The sequence below is a fragment of the Arvicola amphibius genome, chromosome 1, assembly GCF_903992535.2.
Source record: "Arvicola amphibius chromosome 1, mArvAmp1.2, whole genome shotgun sequence".
NCBI lineage: Eukaryota > Metazoa > Chordata > Mammalia > Rodentia > Cricetidae > Arvicola > Arvicola amphibius.
In genome coordinates this window covers 158,425,709-158,446,171 of record NC_052047.1, presented here as the reverse complement: position 1 = coordinate 158,446,171, position 20,463 = coordinate 158,425,709, and the positions used below count along the sequence as shown (strand labels likewise).

The following is a 20,463-nucleotide window of genomic DNA, read 5'->3' as shown; positions in this document are numbered from 1 at the left end:
AAAGTGTCTCTACCAAGGATGTACTTGAAGTGTAGAGTGGTTGCTTAGCATGTGTGAGACATTGGACTCTAATTCCAAACTCTCCCAAAATTTTTAAAAAGAGTCAGAGTAAATATGTTTTACCTCAGAATTTATAAAACTATTTCCATGGATATTTAAGATAAAATTAATTTAAGAAAGAGGCTGGGAATGTAGGTTAGTAGTTGGATGCATACCTAATGTGTGTGTAGTACTAATTTTAATGCCAGCGCTTCAGAAACAGAAAAATTATATATAATTATCTCCAATAATTCTTAAAATTATTGTACTTCATAATTTTCAAAAGCAATCTGGTAGTCGACCTTTTAAAAGTTAAGCTGAACTTTTAAAAGCTTCTATTTTTATATGAAATGATATAGAATTATGTACTAACACAGTTGTAATGCATTAGTACTACACGGCAGATTTTCAAATTGTGTATTTTGTCAAGGACTTTATCTGGGCTATTCGACAGGCACAGGCATTCAAACCCCGAAGCTATGTGGATGGTAGGAAAGCTCGCCATGTCACAACCAGCACACTAGTCAGTGGTGCTAGATTGGCAAGTTTTCAAGTGTTAGTAATTTGTGATAGATAAATGCAGGATTTGCTGCTGGACCAGGAGAAGAGACCAAGGAAAAGTGCATTAGAAGGGGTTGTAGGGTTTGCAGGAAAGCTCATTGTAGGTTAGTTCACCACATGGTGAAAAGGGAAAGAACTGACTCATACAAGTATTCTCTCATTGAAATATGTGTACGCATGTGTAAATAAATGAATGTCAAAGGGGGTTGTGCTAACATGTGAAGGTAGAATTTGGTCTCTAAGTCAGATGAAGAAAGTATGTAAGGAGTATAATAGTGTAATAGTAGAAAACTATTGACATGTAGAATAGAAAACTACTGATATGTGGAAGAAATAGCACAGCCAAAATGTATGGTGATAAGAAGTGTTATTTTAAAAAGTCATTTTAGATAGTAGAATGCTTTATTTAAAAAATGAAAATTTCTCTTTTTAGGTTCACTACTATAACGAAATGTTTGGTGTTTGGGAACCTTTACTGGAACCCTTAGAAATTGATCAGACTGATGATTTTAGACCATGGAATCTTGGAATCAAGGTATATATGTGTGTGCTATTTTCTTAAAGTAGTTTCGGGCTTATAAATTAATTAATGTATAGTTTTTCCATATATCTTCTGCTTCTGTATATGTGTGTATGTGTTTATATATAAAATTTCATTATTAACATCCTCAATCTGAGTATATTTGAAGTCTGAAAAAGAGTTTAAAAGAAAAAGCTTTCCAACATTTTTGGAGATATCCATATCACACTATACACTTTAACTTATTTATTGTTAATACATGTGTGATTGTTTTGCCTGCATGTATGTCTGTGCACCGTATGCCTGCTTGGTGTCCACAGAGGCTAGAAGAGGACATCAGATCATTTGGTACTGGTGTCACAAGCCATTATGAACCACCCTGTGGGTGCTGGGAGTCAGATTCAGGTCCTTTGCAAAACAGCAAGTGCTCTTAACCACTGAGCCATGGCTCCAGTCCATATAATACCAGAAATGTAATAGACTTCCCTACAGTGAAAGTAAAAATTGTGACCTGCAGACTGAACATCAGAGGTCCCATTCTTAACTGTTAACTTAGACTGCGGCAATGTTCTTTTAGGTTATGGTCAATCCCACATTCTTTTGTTCTGTGAATGAACTTCCTTCCCTCCTTCCATCTCTTGCTCTCTTCTTCCTCGTGTTCACACCTTCTTACTTCCCTCCTCGCTCCTGATCTTCTGCTTTCTTCCTCTCTATTTCATCTTCTATATATAATCTATTGAAGATTGTATGTTTATTTGCTTAAAATATATTGTGAATTTATGTAATCCTGAGAATCAGTGCCTTTAAATAGGGGAAATTGTCCTTGTGAGGCATGGTGTTATCTAAATTAATGTATATTTCTTACCTAATGGTGGGCTCCTACTTGTAGACCTGTAGACAAATTTTCAGGGCCCTAAAATAAGATAAAATATCTCTGAGTTCAAGGCCATCCTGGTCTACAGATTGATTTCAAAGACAGCCAGAGCTACACAAAATCTTTGCCTTGAAAAACCAAGGGAGAAAAAAAAAGTAGGATAAAATAACAAATACATGACTAACTTGGCAAGTCTACCCTATTGTATTTAAATGATTTAATTTAACTATTTAGGTTATATCGGATGACGGATTTTTATTAACTAATTTTATTGTTAGTTTTAGATTAGGCTGTACATGGGCAGTGAGTTACTGAATTCTGGAAAGAAATATATAGTACACAAATTCCTGCTTCCCAGCATTGTTCTGCCACTTCCATCTGACTTTGTTAGTGCCTAGTTCTCATTCTGCTAACATGACCAGTACACTACACTATACTACTCTTGTTGTGAAGTGTATGTGTTTGATTTACCTGTAGATTCCTTTCTTTCTTCCAAATTATCAAAGATGATAGAATTTATTTTCTTTTAGTATTTCCTCCTCTCGGCTTTCTGAAATTACTTGGCATGCCAAGAAATTTCATTGAACATTATATAGCCCATGTAATTCATAGCTCTCTACTGTGGCAGTGTAACCCATGGAATTCATAACTTTCTTTCTGATGGTGTTTGTTTTTACTTTGCATATAAGTTATGTTATACTCTAAAAGCGAATTATTTTCTTTTGTGTCTAATTTTAGTTTATCATTTTAGATGAAAAAGAAAGCAAAAGAGTCCATTGTTGAGTCAGATAGTGAAGAAGAAAACTACAAAGTACCAGAATATAAAACTGTTATAAGTTTTTATTCTAAAGACCAATTAAACATTACATTATCCAAGTGTGGCCTTGTGATGTTAAATAATTTAGTCGAGGTAAGAAAAGACAAATATTTGACATGTTGAATATTAAAGTATTTTACATTGACCCTTGTTGTTGATCTAGTTACTTTTCTCATATACTAGAGTGTTCCCATTTCTTCCAAATTTTCCCTTTTAGGCATTTACTGAAGCTGCTACTGGATCTTCAGCTGTCTTCCTAAGGGATCTAGCACCATTTATGATTTTAAATTCTCTTGGACTTACTGTCTCTGTTTCACCAAGTGATTCTTTTAATGTACTTAATGTTCCTATGGCAAAATCATATGAGCTGAAAAATGAAGAGAGTTTAAGTATGGATTATGTACGAACTAAGGACAGTGATCATTTCAATGCAATGACCAGCCTAAGCAGCAAACTCTTCTTCATTATCCTTAGTAAGTGTTACATTTCCTTTCTGAGACTTTATGAAGTTGTTTTGTAAAAGCTTACTCCTTTGTACTACCTTAACAGCTGTTTTTGGGAAAAAAAGGTTTTCTAGTACAATGGGGACTACATTAATTTCTGTTCCATTACTGAGGAAAAACACTATGTCCAATGCAATTTACAGAAGAGTTTGTTGGGGATTACGTTTCCAGCAGGTTAGAGTCTACGAATGGCAGAGTAGAGGCAACAGGCGTGGTGGTTTCAATAGCAAGGGAAGCTCTCACACCTTGAACTGCAAGCAAGAAACAGAACAAAATGAGAACGGTGGGAGGCTTTGAAACCTCGAAACCAACACCCAGTGATGCACTTTTTCCAAAAGATGGCACCTCCTAATCCTCCCCAAATAGCTCTGCCAAATGGGGACTAAGTATTCAAATGCTAGAGCCTATAGAGGGTACAATCTCATTCAAGCCAACACGAGAACAGTATTTTCCTCTCCAGTATGTTGATTTCTTTAGTTACTACATCTTGGTATGTAGTGACTAATTTCCGACTTCACTTGTCCAGAGAATGGTATTATTAGAACTTGGAGTAAGGATGAAACATATTATATCTCACTCAGCTTTTCCATATCAGTGATAGGTGTGTCATATGTTGTAACCATTATAGCTATGACTAAATATATATTTTACAAATGTTCTTAGGTGAGTGAATTTTTAAATTAATTAATTGCATATATTTCTCTCTGTTTTGGTTGGTTAGTTGAGTTTTTTGTTTGTTTATTTGTTTATTTATTTGAGACAGGGTTTCTCTGTGTACCCCTGGCTCTCCTGGAACTTGCTCTGTAGACCAGACTGGCTTCAAATTCACTGAGATCCGCCTGCTTCTGCCTCCCAAGTGCTGGGATTAAAGGCATGTGCCACCAAGCCTCGCCTCTCTCTGTTTTTATGTTTGTTATTTTTTTAGATTTATTTTATGTGTACAAATGTTTGCCTTTTTGACTGTATGTGCTTCACATGCTTGTTTGATGCCCTGGAACTGGGGTTATGGATGATTGTGAGTGACTGTTTCAACTACTGGAAATTGAATCCAGGTCTTCTGAAAGAGCAGTAAGACCTCGTAACTAGTGGACCATCTTTCTAGCCCCTTGCTAATTGTTTTGAATATTATACCTATTGATGTGGAAGTCAGTTCTGCTTTTCACAAGCTACTCATTTTTATTGAAGGTAAAAATTGTATATAATTTCTTTGTCATAAAATCTTATTCACTGATATTTCAATCAGATACTGAAGGCAGTATTTGATGGGAGACTGAAAATCTAACTAGACGCAGAAGGCGTCTACATCAGTAGCTATTCTCATCATGAAGTAATGTTTAACAGATGGGTGTTATCAGGACATTGTCTATAATGTGTTCTTATTACTTTTATTTACTGTGAGAATTAATTTTAAGACTAGGGAGTCAAATTTATGTAAATTAAGTAATTTTACTCCCAATATAATATGTTCATGTTTTCTGAGTGTATATGAAATTTTCTTTAATGAAATCTAAGTTGTATCTTAAACATGACATAGAGAATTAGAAAATTAAAAAAGGAAACCTATATTCACCTTGGTAGCTCCAGTGGTTATTATGACAGCAAACTAGTGATCATAAGCATTCCTCTCATTACTGTTTGCTTTCTTAATTGTGATGGTTTTAGGTTAAACTCCTCAGTGAAAACAATTTTTCAGCTGTGTTTTTGATAAAATGCTTTGGAGGATTTAGGTGAATAATATCCTGCAGTGCTGATTATATTCAAAGACTTGTTTTTTCATTCCATACATTTGAAATTATTACATAGTAAATTCTAATTAACTTGAGAACATCTGTATTTCATTTAGCGCCTGTAAACCACTCTGCTGCTGACAAGATTCCGTTAACAAAAGTGGGACGGCGTCTGTACACAGTAAGACACAGAGAGTCTGGAGTTGAAAGATCTATTGTTTGTCAAATTGACACGGTTGAAGGAAGTAAGAAGGTAACAATCCGCTCACCAGTGCAGGTATGAAATAAGGACATTGGTAGAAGCTCTTATGCATGTGTTTGAAGTAGGCCAGGGATGTAGCTCAGTTTGTAGAGTGCCTGCCTTGGATATAGGAAGCCCTGAGTTGGTCCCCAGCACCTCTTATACTGTATACGGTCATTTTACTCTTAGAACTCTGGAGGGGAGGGCAGCAGGGATCATTCTGGGCTACTCAGTCAGTTTGATGCTAGCCTAGAATACATTTTAAAAAAACTATCTCAGAAAAGAGAAATATTCAAGTAAATCATTACCAAAAGAATACAAAGTTTTGCAGACACACCGCCAGTGATCAGATTCCCATCAGCACAGCACTCCTTTGACATGAGCACTGGAACATTATCATTTCTTATAGGATTGCTTTGTTTTTAGTAGTTGTTAAAAATATGCATCATATTTTGCTAAGTTTTACAGCATGTTTATATTTTTAAACAGTAAAATTCAAGAAAATTAAATTTATTGAGATATACACACATATAAAGTTTAGTTTTAACATAAACACCTTCATAACCATCAAGGTAGTGGATGATTTACTATTCAAAAAACTTCATTCTCTTCCTACTTTCCCTTCCTGTACATCAACTTAGTTCACAGTACATAATTTACACAGTCTTAAATTTTATATAGGCATAATAAAGAACCGAATATGACTTTTTCACTCACCAGAATATGCAGCTGATAAGGTTCCTGAGAAGTAGATCTGATGTGTGGAGAATAGCACATTTTCATTTTGAGCAAGTGTTTGTATAAGTAGAGGAGAGGTTTGAGGGTCAAAGTTTTCCATTTTGTTATTCAGTTGCTGTAAAGCAGATGATATTTTCTTCTTAGATTGTTCTCACTGGCCTTATATATTACAGGTGAACTCTCCATTTTTCATTATCTGTTTGTTTGTTTTTTTACATTTTCCAACAAAATTTAATTTTAGTATTATATTTTCATAGTTGATTTGTTTCTGGTCATTCCTATTGTTTTACAGTACATCCTTAACTATTTGCACTCATTCAAGACCTAGTAATTACATACATATTGACTATATTAAATACTAAAGTTTATATTAAAATAACTATTTATTTAATAAATTCATATTGCAATGTAGCCAGCAGGTAAATAAATGATAATAAAGCATAATGTTAGCAAAGTTAGGTGAATTAAGATTGTGTATTAAACTCTGACAACAGAACACAGTATATTAAGTAGAATTAAAAATAGACATTCTGTTGCCACAAAGCTATCAAATAATCATATTCTCATCTTTGTTTTACAAGTATACAAATAATAAAATCAAGTACTTTCACAGGGAAAGCCAGTATTCAGGTAATGGAAAGGAAAAGAGATGGAGAGAAAAAAATTTACTACCAGATTCACAGTTCCAGTCAACCAGAATGAGTAAAGTTTGTCATTATGCTGCAAAGCTGGATGGCAATTTTATCTGTTGATTTGTATGACAATACCATACTCTCTTGATTACTCTGCCTCTAAGTCACAAATCATGAGATCCCTCCTTATTTTTACCTAAGTTTTTTTTTATCTATTATAAGTATTTTCCTTTTTAAAAAATAAAATTTATTACTATTAATTTTTTGTTTATCCATTATTGTCATTTAGAAAACAGATTATTATAACATTCATATATAATATTCCATTTTATTAGACCCATGTGTTTGTTCTAGTAGATTTCAGCAATTATATTTAAATAAGACATTTATTTCATATATTTTAGTTTATTTCTCTTGCAATTTTTTATCTTTATTGAAAGGTTATGAACAAAATTGTTAATGTGATGAATGATCTACAATTTCAAACATTAGACAACACTATTCTTAGTATAATTCTTTGCCTTGAAATTATTAAACTTCTAGAGTACTATTAGATTTGGTTTGCTTAAATTATGTTTAAAATTTTTGCTTTTATATTCCTAAAAGATCTTGATCTAATGTTTAAATGTGTTTAGGGAAAGTTTGAATTGATCTAAGATATTGGTTGTTAAGATTATACTCTTCCATGTAAATAATTACTTATACTAATTCTGAGTTTCTGGGAAAATTTTCCAATTGTTGATGAATTTATTTTTTAATTATTTATGATCCCTTTTTAAACATGCATAAATTTATAATGAGTGTAAGTCACAGACTCTATTTGGAGTAATCCAGCTACTTAAAATATTTTTATGTAATTTGTATAATATATTTTATTAGTCCTTTGAGAATTATATACAAGGTATCTTGATGACATTCATTCCCCACCCTATCCCCAGTACTTCCCAGATCCCCCTTCTTTTCATAACCTCCCCGTGTCTGTTATCTGTTTTTTAGAAGAGACTGTCATATAGAAAATTCCTAAACCTCTTAAAATCTTTCTGCCCTTTTCCTCAATGTTTTCTGAGCCTTAGGTAGATTTTGTATTATAAATGTATTAGTTGGTACAGTTTGTCTCTGCATTTTGATGAGTTTCAGCTTTCTTTAATATTTTCTGTTGCAAAAAGAAGTTTTTTGATGAGGGTTGAGAGTTACATGTACCTGCAGATGAAAAGACAAATATTTAAAATGCAGTTAGTGATTATATTGGGTTAATAAAGGGGCAATAATAGGGTCACCTTTAGGCTCTATGGTCTCGACAGCCATTGGTAGTTGGCTAAATTTAAAGTGCCAGACATGAATTTGTTCCTATTGAAAAAGCCTTAGTCCAATGAGGTGTCTGTTGGTGACCCTCAGGATGTAAGTGCCACCATTATACCTTTCACAATATCTTGCCATTATGATCATTGTTGTGATTAAGGTGGGTAGGAATGTTGACTCATTTTTCTCCCTTGGCAACTAACATGACTCCCTCCTATTCTTTGAGAGATAATCTTCAGGAGGAGGCTTCCAGTTCAGTTCCAGCTTAATTCTTCTAAATTCTATGTCTAAAGTATGTGGTTCAGCAATAGTGCCTTACTTCTATTTCTGGAAGGGCAATAACAATACCCTGTATTGTTTGAGGAATTGGTCACTTGGATTTGTCTCACCTATGACTTAAAATGTTTTCTATGCCTGCCACTGGGATTTTGTTAGTCTACAATTTTTAAGGGAGCATTGTCTTTCAAGGTGGAATGTACTTCAGTTTAACTCTTGTGTGTGTGGGGGGGTGTATTTACATATTTAATTTTTAAAAAAAAGTTATTTATTTTTGTATCTACATTGGCATTTTGCCTGTTGGTGTGTCTGTATGAAGGCATCAGATTCCCTGGAACAGGAGACACAGCAGCAAGCTGCCATGTGGGTGCAGGGAACCAGATCCAGGCCTTCTGGAAGAACAGCTAGCACTCCCAACCACTGAGCCATCTTTCGAGCATTTATATATGTAATTTTAAGTTAACATAAAATAACTCCCTATGGCTTTTTAAATGTGTAGTAATTTATAACACCTTGAATCTTTTTTAATAAATGGATGCCATAACATATTAGAGATAAGCAGAAATACTTTAGAAATTATTGCCAAAATAATCCTTATTATTGATAATGATAATTTACTACATTTATCATGTTTTCAGATGTTTTACACTATGAATTTTTTGAGCTTAGTAGTCAGGAAAAATAATGTCAAAAGTAAAATTTACCCGTGGTCTATTGCCAGATTTTTCTATGGGCTACCAGCTCTCAAATAACCACATGGAGACTTAATTATGAAACCTTGGCCTTAACTTAGGTTTGTCCCACTAGCTCTAATAACTTAAATTAACCCATTTATTTTAATTTATGTTCTGTCCCATGGCTTGTAACCTCATCTCTCCATTCTGCCCATGCTGTTTCCTCTGTCTCTGGCTGGCCACTCAGCCTTCTTCTTCACAGAGTTCTCTCTCTGCCTGGAAGTCCTGCCTATACCTCCTATCTAGCTATTGGCCATTCAGCTTTTTATTACAACAATCACAACAATAAATTTTCACACAGTGTACTAATATCCCAAAACAGTTCCCCCTCTTTCTAAATAAAAAAGAAAGATTTTAGCTCTTATAGAGTAAAACTATACAAAATAAGAACAATTATCGAGTGTTACTTAAATTTACAATGTCTAGTCAAAGTTTGTATTTGTCAAAGTTGGAGAAATTACTCTATTATATATCCTACTTTGGTGAGTCCAAAGTTTTATACCTAAGCTACTTTCTATCATAACTTGTTTTACTATCATAACACTATCGTTTTTGACCTTAAATAATCATCTTATATAAACAACTTAAGCTTTTATGTTTTTCAACCTATAAATTTAATTAACATCTTTTAGGAAAAGTGTATTTCTATCTAGTCTTCAATCCTCATCAGAGACCCAAGAATAATAAAGTATTCCTGAGTAAACAGGATGTGCACAGCAATCAACTTCCAAAACTATAGAAATGACAAAGACAGCTGGCTGCCTGGACAGTCACTCAAGATGTCTCTGCAACATTGGGGCATCTATCTTTGACTTATAGTCCTAGAATATCTGACAGACTGGAAATTTGAAGGACTGTACAACCTTGTCTTAGCAAAGTTCAGCAATCGCCTTCTTGTGTGTCCTGCTTGTCCAAGCATACTGTCAGCAGTCAAGGAAAGGGAAGTTTCTTGCTCAGTGGCTAACGTTTTTAACAAAGAACTCAAACTCCATATGGAGGTTCTTCGATGCCCATATTCTTCTCTAAAGTAGATTGGTGCTGCCAGGAGCATATGTGTCTCACCGTCAAAAAGGTCTATGTTATTAAAATATAAAATGCCACATTCTGTATATCTCTGAAGTGTTTGAAGACTCTTAACTAAAATATATCTAACCTTGAAAACATACCTAACATGGCCACAAATTTGTTAGATGGCTAACTACTAACGTGTATTTCTCAATTCTCCTAAATGGTTTGTAATAGTAACTTTCAATGTATAGAAATTTGCATTACATTGTTAATTTAGCTGCATAGGTACAATACATTAAGAAGAGAAACATATATACCATAACAAAATTAATCTGTAGAAGGGAAGACATAAGAATGTAAGCAGTGGAGGGGGGGGAGTATTGTGATATATCAGCCACTGGATATGGATATGAACTCAAAATAACTATAGTAGTTTTGTTTTGTCAGTTTGTTGTAAAAAGTTTGCCTATGGATATAGTTTGTATTTTCTTCTTTCTATGAACACTGATTATCTTTTTTTTCACTATTTGTTAGTAATTAGCTTTTCCTTCTGTGCATTACCCTGTTTGTTCTGTTTCCATTTTCATTGTGCTTGGAACTTTTATAATTTTTATGTGTGGAAAGATATCCCATGCTCTTGGGTAGGCAGAATTAATATAGTAAAAATGGCAGTCTTACCAAAAGCAATCTAAAGATTCAACGCAATGCCCATCAAAATCCCAGCAAAATTCTTCAAAGACCTTGAAAGAACGGTACTCAACTTCATATGGAAAAGCAAAAAACCAAGGCTAGCCAAAACAATCCTGTACAGTGAAAGAACTTCTGGAGGCATCAAAATCCCTGACTTCAAACTCTATTACAGAGCTACAGTACTGAAGATAGCCTGGTATTGGCATACGAACAGACAGGAGAACCAATGGAACTGAATAGAAGACCTGGATATCAATCTACACATCCTCGAACACCTGGTCTTTGATAAAGAAACAGAAAAATATCAAATGGAAAAAAGAAAGTATATTTAACAAGTGGTGCTGGAATAACTGGATATCAACATGTAGAAGAATGAAAATAGACCCATATCTGTCACCATGCACAAAACTCAAGTCCAAATAGATCAAAGACCTCAACATAAAGCCAGCCACAATGAACCTTATAGAAGAGAAAGTGGGAAGTACACTTGAACGTATTGGCACAGGGAACCACTTCCTAAATATAACCCCAAAAGAACAGACACTGAGAGAAACAATTAATAAAAGGGACCTCCTGAAACTGAAAAGCTTCTGTAAAGCAAAGGACATGGTCAACAAGACAAAAACGACAGCCTACAGAATGGGAAAAGATCTTCACTAATCCCACATCAGTCAAAGGTCTGATCTCCAAAATATACAAAGAACTCAAGAAATTGGACACCAAAAGATCACATAATCCAATAAAAAAAAATGGAGTACAGACCTAAGCAGAGAGCTCTCAACTGAGGAATCTAAAATGGTTGAAAGACATCCTTAGTCATCAGAGAAATACAAATCAAAACAACTCTGAGATTCCATCTTATACCTGTAAGAATGGCCAAGATCAAAAACACTGATCACAACTTATGCTGGAGAGGTTTGGGGGAAAAGGGAACACTTCTGCATTGCTGGTGGGAATGCAAACTGGTACAACCTCTTTGAATGTCAGTATGGCGATTTCTCAGAATATTAGGAAACAACCTTCCTCAAGACCCAGTAATACCACTTTTGGGTTTATATCCAAAGGATGCTCAATCGTGCCACAAGGACATGTGATCAACTATGTTCATAGCAGCTTTGTTTGTCATAGCCAGAACCTGGAAACAACCTAAATGCCCCTCAACTGAAGAATGGATAAGGAAAATGTCGTACATTTACACAATGGAGTGCTACACAGCAGAAAAAAATGACATCTTGATATTTTGGAAAATGGATGGAGCTAGAAAGGTTTCTTTTGAGAGAAGTAACCCAGACACAGAAAGACAATTACCACATGTACTCACTCATAGGTGGTTTTTAAATGTAAAGCAAAGAAAGCCAGCCTACAAACCACAATCCCAGAGAACTTAGACAACAGCGAGGACACTAAGAGAGACTTACATAGATCTAATCTACATGGGAAGTAGAAAAAGACAAGATCTCCTGAGTAAATTGGGAGCATAGTTACCTGGGGGAGGGGAGAATCAGGAAGGGGAGCAGAGAAAAATGTAGAGCTCAATATATATATAAAACTTCGAAAATCCAGAAGGCTGGGAAGTGGTAGCACACACCAGTGTTTTTGTACTTGGGAGGTGGAGAAAAAATAGTCAGAAAAATAAAAAACTAAACAAAGAACAGTGACTCCTTGTTTGAGCCAGTAGCTTCTGAACTAAGACTAAGGACTTCCTTTCCTTTTGCATACAGAAATTTTAACTGTCTTGACCTTGTATAAATAACTATAGTTGATATTCAGAGCCTGACATTTCACAGTACTCCCCTCTTCCTTCATTTCTTATATTCTTTCTGCCTTCGTTTCACAGTGTTCTCTAACCTTAAGGGGAGTGTGTGTGTGTACATGCACACTTTTACTGGGTTTATTCTTTGACAATATAATACAGGTGTAAAGTATATTTTGATTATAACTCCTACCTTCTTTATTCTCCCTTCTACCCTGTTATACATTCTCTTCCATACAACTCTCCTTTTCACATTCATACAGGTTTTTTGTTGTTGCAAGGAATCACTCCATTTTTTTAAACTTGAAATTTTATATAGGAAATGTTAATATTCCTATATTTAATCAAATTTATCCCATACCCTTTCTCTAAATGCTCCCTAAATACCCTCCCTTTCTCAACTTCATGCTTTTTGTTATTTTTTTTTAATAGCATACCGAGTCCAACTAATGGTACCCTTTATATGCATCTGTGTAGGGTCATCCACTGGAAGATGGGCAACCTACCAGGGACAGTCCTTCTGAAGAAAACTGAGTCTTTCTTCCTAGGTGGCCATCAGTGGCAAATAGCTCCCCAGCTGGGGTGGTGCCTTACACAGCTGTTAAAGGAGCTGCAGGCAGGCCTGCTTTTATCCTGCCTGGCTTCCGCACAGCTAGTTTAGCCCCAGAATAATTACATGGAAACTGTATTCTTTTTGGTTTTTTGAGACAGGGTTTCCCTGTAGTTTCTAGAGCCTGTCCTGGAACTAGCTCTTGTAGACCAGGCTGGCCTCAAAGGCGTGTGCCACCACCACCCGGCGGAAACTGTATTCTTTTAAACACTGCCTGGCCCATTAACACAGCCCTCCCTCATCTGTGCTGGAATGTTGACTGGCTTAAAGTTGTATTTTTCTATAAAATATAAACCTGGGTAGTTCCCCCCCTTTTTATGAAGATAAATAGTTGTATGTTTGTTTCTTCTAATTTATATGACCAAGCTGAATATTGCCTGGTAGATTCTATATTAAGATATGTAGATGGACAAATTTAAAATATCTTTTCTTATACTAATATTAAATATGGTTTGTTTTTTACTCAGATTAAGAATCATTTTTCAATTCCAATTTCCGTTTTTGAAGGGGATACGTTATTAGGAATTGCTTCACCTGAAAATGAATTCAACATACCATTAGCATCTTACCGGTGAGTTTTTTCCTTGCCCTAAACTATTTAGAGAATTTTTGGTTTCAATTTTTAAATTATCAAATACAAGTTTTAAAAATTGCTTTAGAAAACAGTATCTTTTGTGTATCTTATTTGTTTATGGATAGTACTGTAATCTTAAATATTTAAATACTTAAAATTACTTAAACTTGATGTAAACATTATACAAACACACACACACACACACACACACACACACACACACACACATATGATTCATTAGACTGGTTTACAGACTGTGGTCCAACTACTCCAACAATGACTGTCTACCAACAAAAGTTCTAAAAATCATGTAGTTCTTCAATCCACAAAGCTGGATGTTTTAATTGATCTACAGTATGCACTGGAATCCCAAAGAGGTGAACTCTAATGCTAGTGAAGGAAATGAGTTGCTAGTGATAGGGAGAGAAAGCAGGCAAAAAGAGAAAAGTTTCTTCTTCTGTGACTTTACATAAGCTGTTAGCAGAAGGTGTGACCCAGATTAAAGGTGGATCTTCACACCTCAAAGATCCAAATTTGAAGTGAGTCTTCCCACCCCAAATAACTTAATTAATAATTTAAAAAATCCTTCACAAGTATGCCCAAGGATTTGGGTTTTAATTAATTCCACATGTAATCAAGTTGACAACCAGGAATAGCTATAACAATAGGGTAGTGTTGAGATTAGGTGAAGAGGAACATTTTACCATGAAGGGTTTATGAATAAAGATCAGGCAGCTTTAAAAGATAAGGCTTCTGTGTAGAGGAGTAGGAATATCTTCTGGACAGTGCTTGAGCGGGAGAGGGCCTTGGAAGAGCCGCAGTTCTCAGTGAAGCACTTGCTCCTAGTTTTACACACTTTGTCTCTACTTCATAGTGTCAGTTTTTCTTCACTGCCTCGGAATATTTGATGTCTTTTATTTCAAGCTCTTCATTCTCCTTTTATTTCGATCCTCTTCTATTTTTATTAGTTCTTTTACTTACTTTACAGTGCATATTTTTCTAGTTCAGATCCTCAGAAATCAGCTTTCTTGGAAAATTTTCCCATTATCAAACATTCCCTGTTCTATGTGCAAAGATCATTCTTTATTCAAAGGCTTCAGACTATTGTTTACATTTGTTTGTTTGGTGTAGAATAACAGTTTTGTTGTTGTTTTAATATTGCTTTCTCTCTAAAACTAAAAATATACTCATTTTTGTATTTTCATTTGTATATTCTAATTGGTACATAATAGGTCCTATGAGTATTTTACTATCAAGTCATACATATTGTTTCATTCCTAAATTCCAACACTGGGAGCAAGACAAGAAGACTGCCATAAGTATGAAGGCAGTGTAAGGTACACAGGGGATCTCAAGCTAGCCTAAACTACAGACTAACTTAATATAAATAAACAAATACTTTGCCAAACTGCATGAGTTTATTGGCCTTAATTTGAGGGGATTAATTTTTATGTAATATTCAAAATCAGATTGTAAAGTAGAATAAAAGTTATGGGGATAATGTAGAAGTAGAATAGGAAAAATCAACTGTTTTGACATTAGTTTTGTGTGGGGGCCAGAAGTCCATTGTTTAATATTATCTCTAATTCCAGAGCACTAGTATTTGAATGTCACAACACAATAGGTGTGGAAGTTTCTACAGTAACATCACATGTCACATAAAAACATATAGAAGATATTTTTTAAGACTAAATGTTAGGAAAGTGATTAGGGATATAAGTTGTTTTGACAGCTCATCTATACGAGATAGTTAGAATTGTAACTAGTTTTACAGATAAAAGATATATATAGAGAGAGGATTAGTTCAGAAGCAGAGTGCTTGCTTGATAAGTGAGAGGTTCTATCCCCAACACTGGAAAATATGCTTAATTAATTAAAAACAATAAAGATTTTCTTTTTTAATTTTTTTTACGTAATTCCTTATTGGAGGGACTCCATTATCTGCCCTACACCCCTGCAGCATGCCCCCCAAAGTTAATTCAAAACAACCAACAATAAATTCACTTCAATCCTCCATGTTCCCAACACTTCTTCAGTCATCCTAATGGCACTGGGAGCTGCAGTGCGTCATGCGTACATCCTTTTGTCCAAACAGCTCCATACAATATGTTCATTGCATTGAATCATTGGTGTGGTTCCATGCCTTTGGCCCGCCATCATCACTGGATTCAGTGTAATTCCTCTTGGATATACCATCCTGAGTCAGGGAGATCCTGTAGCTGTTGTTCCGCAGTACCAGTCTTTTCACACACTCCAGCAGGTCATAGATGGGGCAGATGTTAGGGTGGCCTCAGGATGTGGCTCTTGGTGGTAGCTGAACTGGTCAGTCTTGGCCACCAGGACTGATTCCTCAGGTGCGGGACAGAGCCAGCTCTCCTAGGTCCATGCCATCAGGGCCAGTTCTTGCAAGCCCCTAGTGAAGAGTATAGCCATCTCTCCAGAGTGCAGGGAGTGGAGTTCAGCTCTCCCATGGGGGATCAGAGCCAGCTCTACTGCAGTGTCCGGCAAGGGGCAGGACCAGCTATCCTAGAGCCAGTGTGGGGCAGGGCTGGTTCAGCACAGCCCTCAGATTTCAACAGAAATGGTTCCTATGACCCTCTGTGGTAATAGGAGCCATGAACTTCATCCCAGACTCTGTTGTATGGCCATGAACCTAGACATAGCCCAGGGCACTAGCCCAAGCCCAGACAACACCATGGCCCCATATGGCTAGGCAGACAACCCAGATCAGTGTGGCCCTGGTGGCAGCACTGCCTTCAAACACCAATATGACCACAGGTTGTGGCACAGACCTCAGGTATCCATGTGACCTTTGGTACCATGGGCCATGGATATCAACACAGACCCTGACTTTGGTAGGGCCATAGACCTAGACCTCGTCTTCAGTAGCAGCCCAGACTTGAATGTCACCGTAACTCCAGGTGGCAGCATAAGGCATTCAGATTGGCATAGTCCCCATGGCACCAAGGCCCTTGGACACCAACATAGCCCCAGTGGTGGCCCAGACCCCTGGCATCAGCATTGCCTTCGATGATGTCAGGAGCTATGGACATCACTGCAGACCCTGGCTACAGTAGGGTCACAGGTCCAAACATGGCTGGTGACAGCAGCCATGGCCCCAGTGGCAACATGGCCACAGGATGTGGCCTACACCCAGGGTATCCATGTGGCATTTGATGGCACCATAGCCCACAGACTTCAGAAACCCTGACTGTGGTTAGACCACAGACCCAAGCACAGTCCCAGCAACAGCCTAAGATTGGATATCACCATGGCCCCAGGTGGCTGCACAGGTCACTGAGGTTGGCATGATTGATCCCTGCAGCAGAGTGGCCCTCAGATACCAACATGATCCCAAGAGGATGCCCAAACCCCTGGAATCATCATGGCCTTCTATAGTATCAGGAGCCACGGACACAGACATGGCCGTCAGCAGTAGCCCTGGCTGGGATGATACCATGGCTGCAGGTGGCAGGAGGGGTACTCAGAATGGCATGGCCCTAATGGTGATATAACCCTGGGTGCCAACATGGTCACTGGTTGTGACCTAGACCCCGGTCATCAGTTTCCATGGACATCAACGAATACCCTCACCACATTAGGGCCATGGACAACATGGCCCTCAGCAGCAGGCCTGGCCCAGTTGACACCATGGCCCCACAGGCAGCACAGCCCTTGGACACCAACATGGTCACATGGCCACATGGCCTAGGCACCCTGGGTCTCAAAGCCCAGGCTTTCTGAAGCATCCATATGCTCCCTGATGCCCTGTGGCTCAGGCAGCCAAAAGGCACCCATGGGACAGCCTGGACTCTCATAGTTTGGCCTGTCAGAAGAAGCATCTACATGCCCATCTGGCACCTTGCCAAAGAAATTTCTTAGAAATGATTCTTGGATGTAGCTTAATCTCACACACACACACACACACACACACACACACACACACACACTGCTCTTAGGGCTGGGGAAATTGATCATTAGGTAAAGTAGTAAGACTTGAATTCTCAAAAGTCATGTAAAAGCTGTGTGTGGCAGTATACCTGTAATCACAACATTGGGAAGCAGGAGAGGTGATTCTGGGTTTGAAGGCCAGCCAGTCTAGCCATCAGAGCTTCATACTTATCAAGAGACCTTAGTCTTCCCATGGAAATGCATGTACCCTCACATGTACATACCACATAGAACAGTATTTATCCAAAATATTGAAACACACACACACACACACTAAAGTTTGTAAAAATAGTCATGATCAAAATAAAGCTTGGTTAGCATCTGGAAAATTGGGGTACCCCTGTTTAGGTTATGTAGCTCTGAAACATATGTAAACCAGCACTCTTTATAATAATACTAAAGGGAGTCATTGTTCAAAGCAATAGTATTCAAATTTAAGGTTTTTAAAAATGTTTTTAAATTATATTCAATTTTTTGTGCAGATCATCGCTTTCTTTGAAGCCAGATGATAAGGACTACCAAATGTGTGAAGGAATTGACTTTGAAGAAATCATAAAATATGATGGACAACTTCTAAGGAAGAAATGCAAATCTATACACGCTTCTAAGAGATCATTTGTTATTAATATTGTCCCAGAAAAAGATAATTTGACTTCTCTGTCAGTGTATTCAGAAGACGGCTGGGACTTACCATACGTAATGCACTTGTGGCCGCCTGTCCTCATTCGGAATCTTCTTCCCTACAAAATCGTTTATTACCTAGAGGTGCTTGACAGTTTCTGAGTGTCTTCTGTCTTCGTAGTTTGATTTACTTAAAGTTATAAACAAAAGTTTTTTAATTTGTGCCCAAGATTACAGCATTACTTAAATATAAGTATTTATCAAAATAAAAATTTTAATATCATGCTTAAAAAGATAATTTAGAGTGTTCAAGCCTCACAATCTGAGTTGAATCTCCACAACTCACAACTTCCATAAGTTGGTCTCTGACCTCCACAGCAGGCCTTAGCATTCTCTCCTACACAGAATAAATAAACAAAATGAATTTTCAAAAACAATAATTTAAGAGAAAATATTTTTCATTAATTTATCTAAGAAATCTATTGAAAAAATGAAAAAAGAAATCTATTGAGCTCTATTTAATTATGTACAAATAATATGTGATTTGTACAAATATAAATAAGTTTATACAATAAATGACATATTCACCATCTGAACATACCATTTATTTCATAGCCCTTTCTCTTCATATGTAGTTCATATATTTATGTTTAAATGATGGTTACTGAATTATAAAATAAACATGGGCATTTGTTTTGAAATAACATTCAAGTGCAATACCCATACACTTAAAGTTTGCAGTTTTATGCAAATTCTCTGGAAATCTTATTTCCTATAAAGATCCTTTTTTCTATTAAGTATTCAATTTTAGATTAAGTAGGTGTTTTCTCCTAAGTTTTTTTGTAAATCTTTTTATTTCAATACTTATCAAACATAAAGCAGGTCTTCACTGTAACCTATTCATTGTAGGCTTTTTTAACTTTGTGAACTGCAGTATTTTTACTGTTTTGTGATATATTTTTAAGTAGGAGGTATTAACTTATCTGTGGTTATGTTTTTACATGTGGCAGATTACCATAGTGATAAGTAGTTGAGTTGGTACTTGGCCATCATGACTTGGGATTGTATCCTAGCTCTACCATGACTCTCGGATACATGGTTATCATTCGTCAGCTACGTTAGTGCCACCAACGCTGCAGTCATTGCTCTGTAGAATAGTCTGGTCCAGGTACAAGTTCGCACAGTGATGTTAGTTACAACTTAAAAATTCTGTTATAATGGTAGGAAAGAGCTGAAAAAGAAACACTAGGAAAGTCATAGAGATAAGAACTAAGGTAATGAAGATGTGAGTGGAGAAAATTAATCATTTTTGAGATATAATAAACTCATAATGGATTAAGGGGCTGTTTCTAAAAATGGCAGGCAGTACGGTATATGTTGCCTTTTTTAGATTACAATAGCTTTCTTACGTGTTTGTTATTTTTAGTTTCTTTTTTTCTTTTTTTTTTTTCTTTTTTTCGAGACAGGGTTTCCCTGTAGTTTCTAGAGCCTGTCCTGGAACTAGCTCTTGTAGACCAGGCTGGCCTCTAACTCAGAGATCCGCCTGCCTCTGCCTCCCAAGTGCTGGGATTAAAGGCGTACACCACCACCGCCCGGCTATTTTTAGTTTTCAAAACTACAGTAACTAGTAGATGAGTAGGGCTTGGTTTAGTTTTACTGATTATGGCATTACAATCACAACTTGCTATGAAGTTTCTCGTCTCATTTAATCTTAGCCTTTTGTAGCAGTTGATTTAGAGTGTTTTAATAAGGATTACTACCTAAGTGTGGATCAAGCACTAGGGCAGCCACAGCCTGAGGAACCCTGATGACTTGCTCTGACAGTTACTTCAAAAGAGTTTTGTTTAGTATGTAGAAAGAATAAGTGGTGTATTTGGAAGTTTATTTTTCAGAAACATTTTTAAGTTTGTTTTTGTCTCTTGACAACCCTCAGGTAGCTCCTTAAATTAAGATATATGCTTCCCTGCTCTCATATCCACCCTTCCTATATCCCAAGCACCCCATTCCTCCGAGCTCCCCCCGCTCTCCCCTTCACACTTTTCTCTCCCCATCTTCCCTTGGCCCAGTCTTGCCCAACCCTCAAGTTCCCAATTTTGCCTGGCGATCGTGTCTACTTCCAATATCCAGGAGGATTACTATATCTTTTTTGGGAGTTCACCTTCTTATTATCTTCTCAAGGATCCCAAACTTATAGGCTCCTTGGCCTTGAGAGGGAGGGAGGGGAGGTATGGGTGGAGGGGAGGGGAGGGAAGGGGGAGAAGGAGGGGAGGGAGGGAGGAGGAGGAGGGGGGTGAG

General features: G+C 36.7%; 1 protein-coding gene across 3 annotated transcripts in view; it reads left to right on the top strand.

Annotated features, from left to right (window-relative positions):
- Nucleotides 1–20,463, top strand: part of Vps13a (vacuolar protein sorting 13 homolog A) — a 210,967-nt gene that overhangs the window by 122,789 nt on the left and 67,715 nt on the right. For all 3 annotated transcript variants that reach the window (XM_038349800.2, XM_038349819.2, XM_038349809.1), the window contains 6 exons: nt 1,034–1,135; nt 2,746–2,904; nt 3,029–3,284; nt 5,158–5,318; nt 13,490–13,593; nt 18,030–18,312. In XM_038349800.2, the coding sequence (XP_038205728.1) occupies nt 1,034–1,135; nt 2,746–2,904; nt 3,029–3,284; nt 5,158–5,318; nt 13,490–13,593; nt 18,030–18,312 (1,065 nt within the window). The remainder of the gene's footprint in view (nt 1–1,033; nt 1,136–2,745; nt 2,905–3,028; nt 3,285–5,157; nt 5,319–13,489; nt 13,594–18,029; nt 18,313–20,463) is intronic.